General features: G+C 41.7%; 1 protein-coding gene across 1 annotated transcript; it reads right to left on the bottom strand.

The window, feature by feature from the left end:
• Positions 1 to 14,172: 14,172 nt before the first annotated feature.
• On the bottom strand, positions 14,173 to 15,762 carry foxq2 (forkhead box Q2). Its single transcript, XM_053431534.1, has 2 exons — positions 15,265 to 15,762; positions 14,173 to 14,547 (listed from the first exon to the last, which is right to left on the bottom strand). Exons 1-2 carry the CDS (start codon positions 15,760 to 15,762, stop codon positions 14,173 to 14,175), a joined length of 873 nt encoding a protein of 290 aa, XP_053287509.1.
• Between the last annotated feature and the right edge of the window lie 3,736 nt (positions 15,763 to 19,498).

Raw genomic sequence — 19,498 nt, 5'->3', positions numbered from 1 at the left:
TCGGTCCATTGACCCCTCTCACTTCCTCCCCTGGCTATGATTGCTTTCCCACTCAGAATTGTGCACTACAGTGTGTTACTTGTGTTCCTTCTTGTCCCTTACAGTTTGCTTTTTAAATATGCAGAATATACATATAAGATGCTGTACGTTGGGCTGCAACTCATAATTATCACCATTACTAACTAATCTGATGAATATTTTGTTCAATAATTGATTAAGAGTTGAAAATGTCAGGAAATAGTGGCCATCATTAGCTCAAGATGACGTCTTCAAATGTCAAAATCCCAAATAATATTCAATATATACAACCATACAAGGAAAAGGAAAGCTTGAGGTCTTCATTTCTGAGAGGCTGGGAGCCGCCATCTTTGGGTATTTATATCTCTTATCGATTAAAGGATAGGTTAGCCTTATTTCAAATGTTAAAACAAAATCTACATGCCCACATGTCTGTTGTTATTGGTCACTCTCAAGATCCCTCCTATATAAACTGGATGTGATGAAGTCCCTGCCTTGATACATATTTCAATGTAGGCAATGAAATACAAAATGTACAGTCGTCTTTCAGTGGAAAAAACGGGATGGAAGGTTGGGTGGATGGATGGATGGATGGATGGAGGACGGATGGATGGAGGGATGGATGGTTGGATAGATGGATGGGTGGATAGATGGATGGTTGGATGGGTGGATGGGTGGATGGATGGAGGGAGGTTGGGATGGATGGAGGTTGGGATGGATAGAGGGATGGATGGAGGGAGGTTTGGATGCATAGAGGGATGGAGGGAGGGAGGGAGGGATGGCTGGATGATGTACTTTATTGACCCCAAACTGGGAAATTCCTGTGATAAATCGGCAGGCACATAACACACTCGATAAAATACAAATACTAAAGATAGACAAAATATAATAATACAATATAATAGAAACATAGAAGTTCTACATAATATATATTTGGAGTGCATTGTACATAGTATATATATATTTATATATGTAGAGAGTGTGCAACTTGATACACTTGTAAATCTACTCTCTTATTGACTAATAGCTTCAGCTCTAACTGTGTCTCCACTGGATTTGATTTAAAAGTCATTAACAATCATAAACGGGACCAGGAGACAACGCCAGTTATTTGGGATGTTTGTATCCCCCCCACCTTGCATCGTCATGGCAACAGTCCTCAAATGAGCACAATTCATTCTGCACATACTCTTCATATCGATGGTCTTTTCCTTATTGTGATCAGCCAGCCGCAGCCCGGGGAGGAACCCTCCACATGCCGTCATCCCTTTCGATTCGATTTGATTTGTTGCTCATAGAGCGAAGTGAGGGGAGAGACTCTTATCTTGGCCGAGCAGAAACAAGCCGTACCAAATAAGACACATCAGACTATCTGTGCTGGCACACACAATGGGGATTAATTGATCCTCTAATACCACAGATAAATCAATTCCTTCCCCCCCCCCCTCCCCTGAGCTCTCTGGCCAATTGGACGGCCCCATCATTTGATCAACAGAGCATCTCCAGCCAATAGGAGGAGCGCTGGAGGTTGACTGACAGTGGCCCAGAGGTGAGCTCCAAAAGAGGTTAGAGAAAGGGAGTCCATCAGAAAGCCATTGGCAGCAGGAGGGGAAGTGAGGGCTGTGGTGTAGTGTGCAGCAATCCTCAGAGAGCGCAAACACGCACAGAGGGAAGCTGCATGAGGAGATATTAATAACATCACTGGTGCTGCACAATGAGAGGGATTCAGGGTTTACCTCTGCAGACTGATAGCGGAGGTGCTACTTTTCAGATGTGACTCGTAACTGCAAAATTAAATGTGAGACATTGAGTTTAAAAGAGGGAGATTTCACATCATATCAATGTATTCTTGGGTTTACAGAGTAAACGTCCTCAATGTTTACAGCCCCGTCTCCTGCCCGCCCGCGCCGAGCCTCATCCCCCCGGCCAAGACATCAGCCATTTTCTCACAGTTACCCCCCATCTTATCTCCACCTCTGTTTGATCCATCTCCATTAGACGCTCTCTTTGCACGGCCCGGCATCATTCTCACTCTTTCACTTATTCTGCATGTCCCACCCAATCACTCTCTTATCAGCACCTCTGCTTTTCTGTCTTTCCCACAAACGCTGTTTTCCTCATGCAGCTCATATAATAACAGGCTAAAAATATGCCTTCTTTTTTTTCTCTTTCCAGTATTGATTTTGCCTGTAGCATTGTCTATGTGGAGAGAGAGAGAGAGAGAGAGAGAGAGAGAGGAGAGAGACGAAGGGTGGGGGAGAGAAGTAGAAGTAGAAACAACTGGAAAACAAATTACTTTCTACATATGTGGTAATGCTATCACCTTTCCCATATTGCTTAAGCGGAGAGCCAATGCTTTACCTCTGTGCAATACCTTTCAATTAAATAAGTAACTGCATTTGTTGAGGTTCTTTCTCAGCCACTCCACATCACACAGCGCTTAAAGCCCTCACACACACTGTACACGCATCTAATAAGATTCGCTGAAATGAGAGAAACCTTACCATTGCAAATATGCTCCAGATCAGCTTTTCAGGGAAAATGGTTGGCTCTTTTTGGCACTAGTGTGTAATGGGAATGGAGAGAGTTGATCAATAGACTATCGATCGCAGCTGGCCAGAGTCTGGGGAATTGAGAGTGAGAATAGAGGGGGAGTTAGGGTGGGGGTTGGCTCCAGGTTGAATTTTTAAAATGCTCTCTTTCAGCGATGACAAATAGTCTATTTGAAAAGAGGGAAACAAAGACAGAGACAGGGAGCGTCATAAAGAGAGTCTCTGCTTCTCGTGTTCTCCGAGCAGAGAGCTGAGACCTCCCTGTTTCCCACAAGTTACAGTATTTTGGACAGGAGCTGCTCAACTACAAAGACAAAGCGAGCAGGGACTTCTCAGGCTACAGTAGATTGTGTGTGCGTGTGTGTGTGTGTGTGTGTGTGTGTGTGTGTGTGTGTGAGAGAGAGAGTGTGAGGGTGTGTGTGTGTGTGTGTGTATTCTGGCTGCAAGGGGGAGGGGTGTAGTTATTACACAAAAAAATCCTTCAGATCCTAAAAAGAGTGCTGTAAAGGCAGCAGACGACTGAATAACCTGCCCCAGAACCAAACTGTACATCTGGCATTATACCTTACTCTATACAGATCGTATATCCTGAATCTGACACAGTTGTTGCCAATCTGCTTGTAATAGAATAATAATATAATAATATAATTATTTCGTACTCATTTTTTTTTCTGACACATTACAATTTGTAAATGACTTTACTGCACGTCTAAGGACAGGACACAATAAGAGGACCTGAAGCGTTTGCCACAACCAAAATATTGTTTTTCCACTCAAGGTTTAGACAATGAATGACATCGTGTTAGATAATGTGACTATGTTCCGTCTTCACTTTGCTTATGATTGCATCTCATGCACATGATGTGTTGTGAGTCCATCTGTAGGTGTCAAATTACATCTCAGAAAGACCAGCGTTGGCTTTTCATTAAACAGAAATGAGCATCACACCTTTTTAAAGAAATCCTTATGCAGTCCCAGGATTAACATTCAGAGTCACTCACATACACCTCACATGCAAAACTATCATCTGCAACTGAAATAGGATTTAACGCCCCTGCTGCAGGGTAACAACAGGACACTATGATGGCAGTTATCCTGTTTGAAGGCAGAGGGAGGGAGTAAAAAGCATATGTACACTACGTAAATATTGAACCTGTCCAAAAAATATGTTTGTGCATTTAGATTGATTGTGAGATGGTGGGAACCTGCATCACCTCAGAGTTTCTCCAATAATAAACCTCTGTGTACTTTTTCTGTCCAATACGTCCGTTTATGGATAAAACATCAGAATTAGATAACTTTTTATAGTAGTGTAAACACAGTGTGTCTACACATGCATTCACATTTAGAAGTTTGTATCCACATGTTATAAGCAAGAGCTTGGGATGTGCACAGGGAAGTGCACTTTTGTTGTGATGGTTGGATCCTCAGGGGACAAAGTTTAGATTATTTGAAAGCACAAATTCCAGCAGCTTAATTTGCATATATCACTGTGATGACAGTTGCTATCTTATATCACAAGTGCAAACACAATAGCAGTGAAAATAACAGTCTCTACAGTTATATACAGTCACTTGGGCCGTCTTTACCGCCGTCAAAACAGGAACAAGATTATATCTGGTGTCTTCTTTCGGCTTTTTGCACAAGTGTTTGTTAAAGGGGTATGCTGCAAACAAACATATAAGTCCACATAATATCTTCCAAATATTCTCCGCTCACAAGAACAGCGCTGGTTCATCGCAACACATAGAGGCCTGCAAACACGGCAAAACAAGGTGGAATCATTACCTCTGACGGCTTCCCAACTCAACTGCAGGCAATGGAAAGCTGTTAGAGCACCAGTCTGTAAACACCCTTGAGAGGAACCTATACCTCAGTAAAAATTCAGCTGTAAATAATGTATTGAATGCAAAGTTAAGGTCCACAGGGAGATATAGATAGGCTCATTACTCTTTTAGTTTGCCGGTCTTTTTACGTAGTCCACACAGCTCTCAAAAAAATCGACTCCAGATGCTCCCTCTCTCTGTTTTGATTTAAAGATGCTTTTACCTGCGGATATTGTTATGGATATAGACATTGTTTTTTTTTATTTTCTGCACATCGCCTTGAGGTTTGGAGGCTGTTAACTCATGCACCCACCCACATGCTCTGTGCCCTACTAAGGTTGGGATGTGTATGTGTGCATGTGTTAGTGTGTTATCTGTGCTAGTAGTTGAGGTGAGTGTGCAGCCTGTGTGTGTGTGTGTGTGTGTGTGTGTGTGTGTGTGTGTCCGGGATGCATTGATCTCGACGCAGGATGTCAAACATTTTAACGCCGATCTCTTCCTTGTTATTGCCTCGAACAGCCGGTCTGTTAATGCATTAAAAATCGTTTGTCCCTATCTTTTCCAAACTTATCTCGCCCTACTGCCCTGAGCAACACAAGAATACCCCTCCGCAGTAACATGCAAACCACTCGCGCCCCTCCTCCCTCCACCCCTCTGTTTTTAACCACGTCCTTCCATCCTCCGTCTCAATCAATCTTTACGACACCCGGTTGCTTCTCTCTAATGTTTCCGGACTTGACCGTAGCCCCGTTCAAAAATTCTTAATTAAGCCTGTTCTGTATGTTTACCGTTGGGCAAATTACAATCTGACAGGGCTAATAAAACAACACTGGCGAGGGAGAAGGCCGAGAGGAGCATGTGCTATGACCCTTACCTCTTTCGCCTGTCTCTATCTCCAACTCAGCTTATCTCCCTCCATCCCCACCTCTTCATATCTGCCTATTTTCTACTTCACGGGTTTTGAGGAGGAGAGGGAGGGGACGAGGGCGAAGCGGCGGTGTGGCGCCAGTTGGTCAGGGTCTCATATCCATCGCCGTCGACGTGACTATTTGTTTTAAATACTCACATGTCATTACGCTGACATATCTTGGTATCACCACTCAACCTACTTGCTTCTCATCTCTGATTATTAAGATTCATGGACCTGCCTGCCTGCATGTCAACTCGTACAGATATGAGTCATATATCTAAGTTCACATCAGCATTTTTCTTCATTTAGGTATTGACTCGTGCAGCGTCTTCACATTCTGCAATCTATATCCCTGCACAGTGTGCGCATTATATCTCTATTTCTGAGCAGTTTTGTCTGGTCACTTGAGAAGTGCTATTTGCTTGATGCTAAAGCATGATGGAGAGGGAGGCGCTGCATGTCATCAGAATCTCTTCAGCTGCCGGGCTTAATGTTCAACACTAAGTTGCACAAAAGAGAATGTCTGATCCCTGCAGTGCCAAACGAAATGACCTTTGTAAAACACACATGTGCAGTGTGAAGCGTCATATGAGAGTTAGATGGATATTGGTTTCATAAAGTTTTTATATAATCTTCGAGGTGAGGATTCTTGGTGTCCACCCAGGCTGCAAATGAGTTTAGTTTTATGGGAAAGTCCATTATTTGTACTGCTTATCCTGTGAGGCTCAACCCCACCTGGGCTGAGATGTGGTACAACCGCCTATCACAGGGCGACCATTCACACACATATTCACATCTACGGATAATTTAGAGTCTCCAATGAACCTAACCCCAGTCTGCAGGTTTTTGGTATGGGGAGGAAACGGTGGAAAACAGACGTTATTTACATTTAGTTGCTTTCTTTGTCTTTATCCCATGTCGAGTGTCTTTATAGAATTGGTAAAATCTTTACATATATATATGTAATGCAGTATTATTTTATTAATTATTAAGGTTGCGTTTGAATGAACCTTTCAGCCAATAATTATAGATTTAAACCCCAGCTTTCTCTTATCGACATACCAAAGTGTTGACCAAAGTACTGTGCCCAGGAATTCTCCACCGATTTAATCGACACACAAACTGTTATGAGGTGCAGGCTCCTAAGACGTAAACCCCCATGATGGAGGATGTGGGTGTGGACTGTGGAGCAGCCGGGCAGGCGTGCCATGAAACAGTAGAATCTGTCAATTTGTAGAATCTGTTCGCAAAAAAAGAAATAAATGTTTCTGATGAATTATCCAAATATTCTTTAAAGATTAATACTGCGAGCAACATAAATGAAAATCCACTAACCTCCATTATATCAGAGTGACAGCAGTTTAGTATAAAAGAACCATGAGCACAGAAACACAATCTCACATGACTAGAAAAGGGATGAGAGAAAATATATGTTTTTGAATTCCGGTGAGCAAACATAATCCTCTCCTAAATCAATCAGACTGTCAACAATAGTCTTTACTGAATCAAAATCAGACCTAATTAAAGAAAATAAAGTCTTGCACATCCAGACAGAAGTGTGCGCCTATCAAATCTGGCCGATAAGAAAATACTCAATCTTGCAGTTGTGCAGTTTGTAGGAGGTTAATATGTTTTTACAGGACATTAACTATTAGGGTGTGAAATGAAAAGAATTACTGTGGAGCACGCCTTTGATAAAATGATTATATAGTGTGTGACTTATTGTGACTCCAGACTTTATAAGACTCTAACTGTCTCATAAAGCAGCAATCAGACAAATGAGTGCAGCTATATGAACGTGTTCAAGCTAATGGTCCCATAGACGCAAAGCCTGACTGAAGCCGTGTTTAAGTGCATGTGAGTGACAATGTACTGTATGTTAGTGTGTGTTCCGCCTTCTGTATGTTGCGCTTCACCACCTGACAGGTGCAAAGCCCTGTGGGACGGCACCGCTGCATCTTACACTTGGTTGAACGTATACAACAGATCAGAGGTGTAACAAATCCATTCCTGACGGCCTGAACCTCTCAGAGAGTTTCTGTGGCTGTGAACAACACGTCTTCAGGTTTCCACACCTCACAGCTGATGTGTCTGGCGCACAGTGTACGCGTGGATGAAATGTAGCTGCACGCAGGCGTGTGTGTGACTTGAGGGAAAGGAGTCGTAGAGAGTGCAGTGGATCTTTGTGCGCGTGTCTGCAGGTGCACGTGTGTTTCTGTGTGTCTCAATGGCGTCTTTAGAGTGGTTAATCAGAGGAGAGGTTGAGGAGAGTGTCAGAGTGTCAGGCCGGCGCCAGTGAAGAGTCCTCGAGTCCTCTCTCTTTCTGTGTTGACACCTCTTAACCTCAGTCTATCATCTCTCACACTCACACACTCCACTTCTATTGACACTCGCTACCCTGCAGCTCTCCAAAGACCTGAGGAGAATCCACTACAGTGATTGTCCGTGTGAGGGGAGCTTGCAGAGAAGAAAGGATTATATAATGCGCCGACGCACACGACAAGAGGCGATCAGATTCACTGGATTGTTTGTTTTCTTTTCATGACAGTCCTGTGTGGATAGGGGAGAAGAAAATACCATGCCAATGACAGATCATCAGGCCAAATCCGTCCGTCAGGAAAACGCAACATCCTCACATGCATCAATTTGTAAATTAATCTCTTTGTCTCCTCACACCAGGAAGTGTGCTGGATCTGTGTCCGCCACTGTCACTGGCTAGTGTAAGTGGGGTCAGGAGCCTAGGGTCAACGAAGAAGAGGTCAGAGGTCATAGAGCAGTGGGTCTTGTTAAAATGCCTTTTAGCCTCCTTCAGGGATATTATGTAATGGCTCTGGGAATAGGTTAGTTCTAGGTTGACTGTTTTGTGCTGGAGACCTGGTGATATATGTGTTCTGCTTTATCTCAGATGTATATTCATTACCCTTTTTTAAAAATCAGGATGCAAAGGAAGTGCTGGGAGGTCAAGAGGGGTCACATGTAAGAGGTCACATTTATGTGTTTTTCTCTGATGTATCTTTGCTTTGGAGGAAGCATCCTCCAGGAAACGATCCTCTTAAATAACACCTCTGAGGGTTCTCAGGTTGTGAACAAACATGAAAGTGATTTTTTTTGTGTTGCAAATTAAAATCTTCAAAAGCTTTTCTAGAAAAACATATTTTTCCCTCTCCACTGCACAGGCTCACCTGCATTGGGATGTTAGGGGAAAAACTGGGTTGTGTTGATCAATATATCGGAGACATTTGAATATCAATACAACGAGCGCCCTGTCTTCAATCTTAATTTTTAATATGGTGATAATAAGTGTATTAATTTTCATAAGTTTCATTCAATAACCTTGGAATATGAGCGATGGTGGCCCATTTTTACTCGGCGAATATGCATCTCTCTCCTCTGTGCCGCCATTGATCACTCTTGTGCTGTTTCGCTCCTGCTTGCTTTGTCCTTCAGCCTCTCTCCCTGCTTCCTTCCTCTCACACCATTGTACTGTAAAATTCATCCTTATTCCCCACTTCAGCAATCTAACTGTGCGCACTACCTTTTATCAGTCCAGAACTGTTAAATTAATAAATTGATATTGACGAGCTATCAGCCGGGGGGATAAATTATTTGGGAGCAGAAGGCTCGGGTCACATGACTTTTAGTACCCACAATTCTGTAATTATTCCCCACGAGAAGAACCATGGTGCGGTGCAGAGCCCTCCCCCCATCGAAATGAACAAACACACACACCTATGCACACAGACACATACATGCATGCATACATACATACATACATACATACATACATACACACATAATCACATGAAGAACTATAAATATCCTCCCATACAGCGGATTGCAGGGGCCGCGGGAATACTAATGATCATTACTGTAATCACAACCATCATGATACATGATGCATTTTTATCATTAGTGTGAAGACATAGAAAGTGTAACAACACCGAATGCAAATGACGCATTATACAATGTTGGAGCTTTGCATTGCCGTGAGCACAGAATGAGCTCAACCGGCAAACAGTGCAATGCAGCGCGGTGGGACCAACCTTCTGCTGCTGGTGGTCTCCGCTCTGTAACGAATACAAAATGTGAGGTGCAAACTGGACAGTGAGGTGAGCGCTGCAGATGCAAGTAGGCAGCGAGCATGTGCCAATCATGGAAGTGCTCTTGTTGCCCTCCAGCCATCGCTGACCTCTTGACCCTGGCCATGGCCTAAATGTCAGAGGTCACCATTCAGGGTCAGTGGGGATCACTGCAAGACCCTGGCTGCATCACCATGGCAACTATCCGCTCGCTGAATAGGCGGAGAGATGGAGATGGGGAGTGTTTTGCATTCTATATGCTGAATTCATGCATTTACAAATACACACACACACACACACCTACATACACATCCTTGTACTTCTATCTTAGCGAGGACACTCATTTGTTTAATGCATTCCCTCGTCCCTTACCCATCACAACTAACTGCCTTATCCAATCCCTTAACTTAATCTTAAAACCACATATTTAAGCTCGATCCGCTAAAATGGCCTCACTTTCGCAAAATGTCCTCACTGCATAAGGTCAAGGGTCAAAAACGTCCTCACAAAGATATCTCTACACGTGCACACAGATAGCAGAGATGGAGATGCGGGTGATTTGCAATTCAATATTATGAAATCACATGCACACACACACAACTTTGTACTTCTATCTTAGTGAGGATACTCATTGGCATAATGCATTCCCTTAGCCCCAAAGCTAACCCTAACCCTAACCTTATTCTAACCCTAAAGCCAAGCCTAAAGCCTCAAACAGCCCTTTGAAAGTGGGTCAGAAAGTGAGGCCAGAATATCCTCACTTTCCCTAAATGTCCTCACGCATACTGGGTTGAGAATTACATCTGTGTGTTTTTTCATTGGGATTCAAGCTGCCCCCAATTGGTTTCCATGAAGCACACAGCTAGGCAACAACCAGAGGCCTCCTGGCATGAGCACCAAGCAAACACACTGCTTTGCCAGCATCCACATTAATTCGTCGTCCTGCTAGAGGTTGTATGTTATCACCTCAGATGACTACACAGCCATTATTCTCTATAACAGGGGTCAAAATGTCATAAGGAGAAGGAAGTGTAATGAGGATGATTATCCTCAAGGATTTTTCTTTTAATGATCATGAATAATAGCAATGGGGAAAAATTAAATCTGCATTGAAAAAGTTGTAACATGTAACACTAAATTGGTCACAACCCTGAAGACCATGGGTTGATAAAATATGAAATAATGATTAAAAATATCACCCACTTACATCCTCACGGAGCTGGAGATATTCGCTTGCACCTTGCGACATCTAGCGGCCGGATCGGGTGCTTTCTCCCCGGCTCTGCAGCCCTGGCTCCTCGGCTCCTCGGCTCCACGGCGCGGTGAGAGAGGGGGCAAAAAACCCCACTAGTCTGCTTTTGTCTCCGGGGAGCGGCGGTCGATGCCTCGTCCGACCATATGTCTGATCGCAGCTGCCAATCAACAGGTCAACGCGACCCCGGGGAGGCAGACACTGGTGGGGAGAGATCAAACACTGGACCTCGGGGATGACAGATGCAGATGAAAAAAGAAAGAAAAAGAGAGGCAATAAAACATTGCTTCAAAGATGGCAACGGTGCACTGGGAGGCAAATTATTGTTAACAGTAATCTGCAGAATAGCACCTCGCATTCTGATCGATTGACTATTATAGGGCCTTTGAAGCCGAGGTAACGCCAGACCATTGTTCGTGGTGGGACACAACCAGAAAATAGCAGCTGGTTTTGGTCCAGCTACAGCGCTTCCTAAGCCTCAAATACTACTTACTTGTGTGCAATCATGCTTTCTAATAGTCTGGCAATTTGGACTCCTCCAGGCCTCGGGCCTATTAGGAGTCATTCGTATACAGCTGCAGCCGCTCCACCACCAAACCTCAGAGAAAGAAGCAAATAATTAACAGCGTCGTGTCAAATAAATGGCATTACTTTAGAGCATCCACTTCAAATAGGATCATTTTCACGAGTTATCAAGTTTTTTGGCAAGATGTACATGAGCAATTCCAAACTGTAGATTGCCCCTTTTCACCCCCAGGGTCTATAAGATAATTTAAATTAAATGTTGTGAGTCTTACTCTTTGTGCAACTTATTAACAAAAAAATCTCACTGAATTCAAATGAAAAAATGACAGCGAAATTAATTAGGAGAAGCTTGACCTCAAACCACAATTTAAAACCAGGATTTGTGTGGAATATTTGAAATAGTTGAAAAGTAGCAACTAAGCCCCTAAAAACAGTGATAGTCAACAATAATTTATTATGAAAACATATTTGAAGTTGTGTGTTTGTGTATACTGGTCTCAGTATCGGCCCAAAACCTCTATGGTTTGTATTAGTTTTGATTGGAGACATACAAGGAAATATCTATATAATCAGACTAGAAAAAGAATTCTAATTTCTTTGTCTGTCTTTTTTATTCATAATTCAAAAGTATTTTAAACTATGAAGTAAGTGTAGTAAGTTTCACGCATTTAGGGGAAATTAGGACATATATATATATATACTAGAGTTAAAAAAATTATTTACAGTCAATAACCAAGACCTTTATCTTAAGTCATAACTATAATTTTGATGTAACTGTGGCTGTAACCAGCACCATAAGTGAATTAATTCAATAAAATGATTGTATCCTAAAACGTTATTCAGTTAATTTGAATCAAACCATTTGTCGGGTTAAATAATTTCTAATGCTGTTATTATAAAATATTGCACCCAATGGAAGCTTCAAGCTGAAAACCAACATAACCAGAATTGAATATCTCTCGTACTTAGTTTCATGTTTATGTTGGAGCTTCACACTACGCTGTGTGAACGGTTGGATGTCGAGCCTACAGTCAAATCAATGAGATACATGTAAGGCTGAAGGGAAGCAGCTTTGGAATGCTGCTGTAAATGTGTTGTATTAAAACACGGCCATAATGTTTCATCGCCGTCTCAGGGCTGATCTTCTTACCACACTCTCTGCTAATCACCAACAAATCTGTGTTCCTTAATCTACGGCCCCCCCTGCATCCCCTCCACCCATCTCATTAGATTAACAAAATGACATGCACATACAGTATGAACACACACACACACACACACTGATTGAGCGCATGACCTCAATCTCATTGACTTAGAAAGGAAGTTAATTACAATTTTGTGCGATTTTGTTGAACATGTTATTTGCTGTATTTTTTGCATGTGCCTTCCATTATCAAAAATCCTTAATTAGTTATATACACACACACACACACACACACACATGCACACACACACACACACACAAGTCTGATTGTTAGGAGTTGTATGTGTGTGTTAACTAATGTAAATGTGCGTATGTTATTCTGTGTGTGTGTGTGTGTGTGTGTGTGTGTGTGTGTGTGTGGCAGCACGTGTGCATGTGTGTACAGCAAACATATGCAACCAAATTAAAGCCCTAAAGCTGGTGAATAGAAGAGGATTTAATGCGGCGAACAATTCATGGGAATTAAGCAAATTAGGCCTCCAATTAGCTGCCGACGTCGAATAGGAAGATTTGGTGAACAAAAATTAATTAGATGGATTTGTCATTGTTCTAATGAACATCACCCGGAAATAACCGTTGTGAATAACCCTCTCTTGAAGCTTTATCCCTCTGACATATTGTTTGTACGATCCGAATCTAATTTCATGTCAACTATGGCTTTAATCAAATATTCAATCATTTGCAAATAAGAAGCCCACATGAGCCGAGACAAACAAACTTCAGAAAAGTCAATGTATGACCTAATCCTCTTTGGCTGGAGCACTGGGAATGTAAATGCCAACCTTTGCAAGTCAGAGAGGAATTTCACTATTGATGTGAGACAGGTAAGATATTGACTTGATTCTTATTATGGAATTATTTTGAGGTCATCCTTTTAACTGAAGTGCTCCTGCTTTGGAGACACTTCATAAAATATGTGTAACTTTATCCAAACTGTATTCAATTTATGTTCAGCATAAATCTAATGATATCTTCCCTTCCATTAGCTGCACATTTCTGCCCTGACTGCTTTACATATACAGATGGGACTCAGCCCCTAAAAAAGCCCACCCACCTCTCTCCAATAAATCAGCCTCCCCTCCCCTCTCTCAATCTCTCTGCCTCCTTCCCTTTCCTCTGCCTCCTTCATCCCCGACCTCCCGCATGGTCCCCCTCTTTACTGCGGCGGCGGCTCCAGATTACACTGTGTGATAAGCCTCCTATTTCTTGAAACTATTTGGGATTGCTGAGATTATCTGGCCTCATATCCTCGGGAGTCGGCTTTGGGAATCCCGATTTTAGTCTAATAAGGCAGAAGATTTCGCAGCCCGACAGCTTTGACTAATTAGCGTCTAATGGTGGGTGGGTGTCTTAGCGTTTGGGCTCACTTTTAGTGCTATCTGCTCACACAGACAAGCACGCACACACACACACACACACACACACACACAAACACACACACACACACACACACAGGCACACACACATTCATGCACACATGCACACGTGCACACAAACACAGATAACAAAAAACGTCACTTAAATTCATTAAGATTTAATGAGATTATAGCAAAACTTCATATATATCCGGGAATACAAAGGAAACAGATGCAATGGTTTTAAAGATTAATACATTTTATTTAATTATTGAATGACCTCACATACAAAGCTAAATATAATGTAATAATATACAATTTCATATCAATGTTGACGTCACCTAATGACATAATAATTTGCAGAAAAAGTCTCTAAAATATCTCTTACATTTTGGTGATTCAAGTCCAAACTGTAAATACAGAATAACTGACAGATATAAAGTGTTTAGTCTCAGGGTAGAGAGGCGTGCAGGCCCGGGTGGAGCCCCAGTTGGGGCTGCATACGGGACCAGGGCCAGTAGAATCTGGGCGCTGAGCAGGTCAGAGGGAACGCTGATGCCTGAGGACAGCACCAACAGGTCGTTCTGTGGGGGCGAGCCAGAGCGGGGTGGTAGGGGGAGCTCAGGGAGGGCAGGGGAAGCTGCCCCGCCACCCTGCGCACCCTCCGCCGTGCCCTGCGGCAGTGATAGTCCCCGTTGGAGAAGTCCTCATAGTTTGATGGGTGAATTGCCCAGAAGTGGCCTTTACCGTTGTCACTGCGGCCAGCTTTGATGAAGCAGTCGTTCAGGGAGAGGTTGTGTCTCACACTGTTCCTCCAGTTTTTATCCTGTTGGGGAGCAAAGAACATGGAGGCTGTTAGGCCCAAAAGCAAAACCTGAAGGTAAGTAAGCGTTAAACGGTGGGTGACCCCACCTGGAAATTAACATAGGTGGCTGGTTAAGTATGGCTGATCCTTCTCAGGATGTCACCTTGTCCTGTTGTTGGCAGGAGGTGTGATAGCGTGTCAACACTGTATATGATCACAGCAAGGCACGACACCTTGAGTTACCTTTTTAGCACTTCAAACCAATGACTGACTGTAATCCACTAGGCTACGTCCAATCTGTTGTCGCACCTGGTAACGGCAGAGGCGGTTTGCAACCTAGCAACAGGATTACTTTATCTGTGAATTCGCCAACAAGAAGATCATCTAGTGTCCCTGCGAGCACCTAATTGCCTGACCACTCAGACAGATTACCTGTGCCAACTGGGTAGCTCCACTTGAAAATGGCTGCCACTTTATTTTCTGTAACTAAGATAAACACGATGACAGGTTAACGCGCCTTTTAGTAGCTGGGGCACGTTAACAAAAGTAATAGAGCGTTGCGTTATTTCAAAACACTCCCCCAGACAGCGATCGCATGTTTCTCTGAGCTTACTTTACGTTATCGCCCAATCTGACTTTCTAAATCCCTCTGTTACGACAACAGCTACTTTCTGTTGATAAAGCATGATCTTCGGCTGCCGTGCTAATACAAAGATGCAAAAATGAACCTGAACATACCTTACTCTTGAAGTACGGGTAGTGGTCCATGATCCACTGGTAGATGTCACACAGCAGCAGCTTCTTCTGCTCGGACGCCAGGATCGCCTTAGAGATGAGAGAGATGTACGACTGGTTGGGTTTGTCCGCAGACTTCTCTCGACCGCTGCTGACAGACGTGGTGGTGGTGGTGGTCACTTCCTCCTCCCCCTCCTCTTGTTGCTCTTCTTCCCCCTCCTCTTCTTTGACTTTCCTTTCCTCGGGGTCTACCTCTGACCTCTTCGGCTGTTTATCAGAGCGAATCCCCACCTCTTCGGGTTTAGGATTCTGATGATCGAGCATGTTGCTCGCTGTCTGCTCTGCCGCACGACTTCCCTTCGCTTCTTCTTTGGAACCTTTGACTCCTTTATTGAACAGAAGGTAGTCAATAGTGAAGCTCAGTCCAAGCCTCTCTCTGGCGATGGTGCGGCTGCTTCTGTCCTCCATTGTCATTTCTGAATCGAGATATCTCACACTCATTTAAGACGTTTAATTACTTTCAACTGACTGACTGTTGAATAATTATCCACTGATGAGTAGAAAGCGTTTCTCCCAAAAAGTCTTCTCAGAATTGTTTGTCTGAGTTCCACAGCATTTTTTCTTTCAAAATAAAAACCCCCTTATGGACTGAATGCCTCAATGCCCCTCGCTTCTTCCGCCAAAGTCTTACTGTTGACACGATCACAGACAAAGATGAGCCTCTCAACTGTTGTTAACCCTGATGCGCTCATGAGCGACACAATCTCAACCTGTGGAAATGACGTCAGTAACGAAGACTAAATGCGGCCACCTTGTTTGCCAACAAAGTTTAATTAAACGCTTTCGCCTCTACGTTTAAATGAACCTGACCGAAACCCCCTCCTCTAAATCCAGCAGCCTTTTTGCTCGTGAATGGAAGAGCTGTGCTTCACAGTTGTGAAGGTGACTCTATTTATATGACTGTGAATTTATCCCTCACAGAAAGGGGCAAAGGAGACACAGGGGAGGTCCAGGTAGGGGGTCTAAATTCAGGCGGATTAATTTTATTAACCTAAGCAAATCTTTGTAATTACGGGAGATTAAACACTCAAGATTTAGTGAGACATGGTGTGCAGAGGATGGATGCTGTAGAATCAAAGGCCTTTTAGATGCCAGTGTTATCCTGTTAAAGTTGTTTTGTCTGTGGGGATGCTGTCCAGAGAATTACTTGAGTTACCACAGAGCAGTAATTAAAGCTCTAGTTCAATGTTTTAGAGATTGAAAAAAAAAAAAATCACATTTTTTTGGAGTCAAACAGTCAAATGTCTGGAGAAAAAATCAAATGACTTCCTTTCCTGCTTTTGATATAAACCGTTTTTTACTGCCCGACCATTGACAGTGGAAAGGTCCTATTGCGTTTCATTTGATTATTCAGGCAAATGACTCACAATTTTGACGGCTCGATCATACTCGATACTCACCAAACTTCGCAGATGCGTTAGTCCTGATGAAAATGTTAGTATTCTGATGGAAATCTAAACGGAAATCGACAAATTGGCTCAACAGCGCCCCCTAAAATGTAGAAATTCCGGCTGGTCTAGCCGATCTTCACGAAATTCGCTACACACATGTATCATGACCGGACGGAAAAAAAGTCCCTTTGTCCTTCGCTAAAGGAGACGAAGTTGTCACTAACTCCACTGTGCATTGTCCAATCAGCACCAAAATGTTGTCACATGATCTGTGTCCCGGCATATAAATATGAGTTCAGCAGGTTTTTATAAAGTGAGTGATTAGAAAACATCAGAAGAGCAGAGTCACTCGTTGACATGCGCAATAATGCGCCTCAGTGCAGTGGCACTGCTAAGGGGGGGCCAAGTGGGGCCACCTTGATACAGAAAAGGTTATAATATATAATCAGAATTTGTCCTGTTAAGCAGCATATAAGTCCAAACTGAATGAATGTCAAATCAGTGTGGAGAGCACTACTGTCATTGAGTTACTGTTGTAGTCCTATTTTTTAATTGAAAAGAAGTAATTTACGGGAAAATTGTAATGTCTGACTGATTTTATTAATTGCTGAAAACGTAGCGATGTGCAGTAATACGGAAAATTGTGGATGTGATACATTGAAATGCATCGAGATGCAAAGTATTCATTTCCTGTTTTATATCATGCATCGCTGGGTGTTTCTTTGCTATATCCTTTTATAGCTTATTCTTCCTTCTTCATTTTAGGAGATGATATAGAAGATGATAATTCTTTTTCATCAAAGAACCCTTCTTCATGTTAACGTTAACATTTTTGCAATGTTGGTAATGCCATTTTATTTTGTTATATACGAATAACTGATGTAGCAGGTTTTTGTTACAGTATTGAGATAAATCATTCTTCTTCATGTTATTACACACATATCAAAATCAGACACTGAATTACTCTGTCAAATGTTGAAATAAAATGTGGTTTGTAACTGTATATTTATTTGATATCACTGACATTTGTTAAATTTTGTACTGTTAACTATCTTTTCACAATTAAAAGGCTTCTTTGGTCTTTTGATTAATTATGAGGCGTTCTAAAGCACCTAATCCATCTTAAAATGTTGTGTTATTCAACCACAGTAACTATTAATCTTTCCAGAAATAAGATAAAGGTAAGATCAAAATCATAGCAAAACATTATATACAACATTTCAACACTTCTTCGCTCACATAATCTGTATTTGTATCCTCTCGTGATTAATTGGAGCGGTATCACAAACTATATTGTTTTGTAATATATATAAATGTACAATCTTTCTTAACTGTAATTTGTTGTAACTTGTGAATTGTAACAAATTTGTAACTATTTTTGTTACTTGGTAAAGTTGACTTGGCTCTAAGACTAAGAATTTCATTGCTGGTGATGATGTTTACATTGAATAAATCTTGCATTGACATCAATTGGTTTTGATTTCAGTTTCTCTTACTTTCATGTGTTATAATCATAACGTCTCTGGGATCCTGAACAAACAGATGTCTGATTTAAAAGTGTCTGCGTGCACATATTCATATATGGTGAACCCATGAGCTTTGAAGTTATATAGAATCAGAATAATTTGCGCAATAGATATAGTGTATTTCCATCATGGACATCTTCTGTTTGACCTGCTGCCCCCTGAAGGTCAATAAAAACACAGACAAACAGTAGGAAAAACAGCTTTTACCCCACAGCCATAACAGAACTGAACTCTGCTTTTTTATATAGACTAAATTGCACAACAAGTACAAATACAGATGTATCTGCTAAAATTATCTGCTGCACTGTTTTTTTATATTTATAAAGAAAATGTATTGGTCCTTTTTCACCTGTTTATTCTGTTTCCTCACGTTTTACACTGTGCAATGACAATAAAATGATTATATTCTATTTATTGACCTATAAGATCTCTATAGCGCACATCACATTAGTCTAGATCACAGTAACAGTAGGCTACAGTAACTTGCTTGATCTGCTTTGTTCCGTCCGGTTTACACTGGGCATGGATTACATGACAGTCAGGTCAATTCATGGACCATGTTGCCCTCTTCTGTTTAAATAATGCAACATGAAATATAGGCCTATGTGCAACATAAAGCATTATGCAGCCTTTACATGAGCAAGCTCATGTATTGTAATCAGCTTCATCATTTACCTAATATGCATAGTCTCTGTTGATAAAAGAAATATACCAAAAATTTAAATGTAAGTATTAAAATAGTAAATAGTAGCCTGTATTGTGGAGAACAAACAACATTAAGATCAATTTAAACAGCTATATCAAAATAAATAAATCCTTTATTTTGTACATCTCCTATATACTTATATACTTTTATTCACAAATAAACAACTTATAAATGTAGATAACCTATTCCATCAACCAGATTGGTGGAAAGCCAGGAGTCTGTAGCCTCCTGCATGGTTCTATTGATGTTTCACAACCAAAGTAAAGCCAAAAGAAAACACACCGTGTTATTACATGATACTGCAATTTCTTCAATTGATTTTTGTTTCCATGAGGCTGTTCTCTGCTACATATGAGGAGCTTGAGAAAACCTGGGGTGGATCCCCGGAGGGACTGTAAGTGTGTTCCTTATATACTTATTTACATTATATTAAAAGCATGACATAACATTTTACTTGTGTTTAAGACACGGTGTGGTTCGTGTATACTTATACATGAATGTATATTTCGTTGATTACTATTTTTAATTCAGTAGTAAACATACCTTAGACAAAG

The sequence above is a fragment of the Pleuronectes platessa genome, chromosome 9, assembly GCF_947347685.1.
Source record: "Pleuronectes platessa chromosome 9, fPlePla1.1, whole genome shotgun sequence".
In the NCBI taxonomy this organism is placed as follows: Eukaryota; Metazoa; Chordata; class Actinopteri; order Pleuronectiformes; family Pleuronectidae; genus Pleuronectes; species Pleuronectes platessa.
This window is presented reverse-complemented; position numbering and strand designations above follow the sequence as displayed.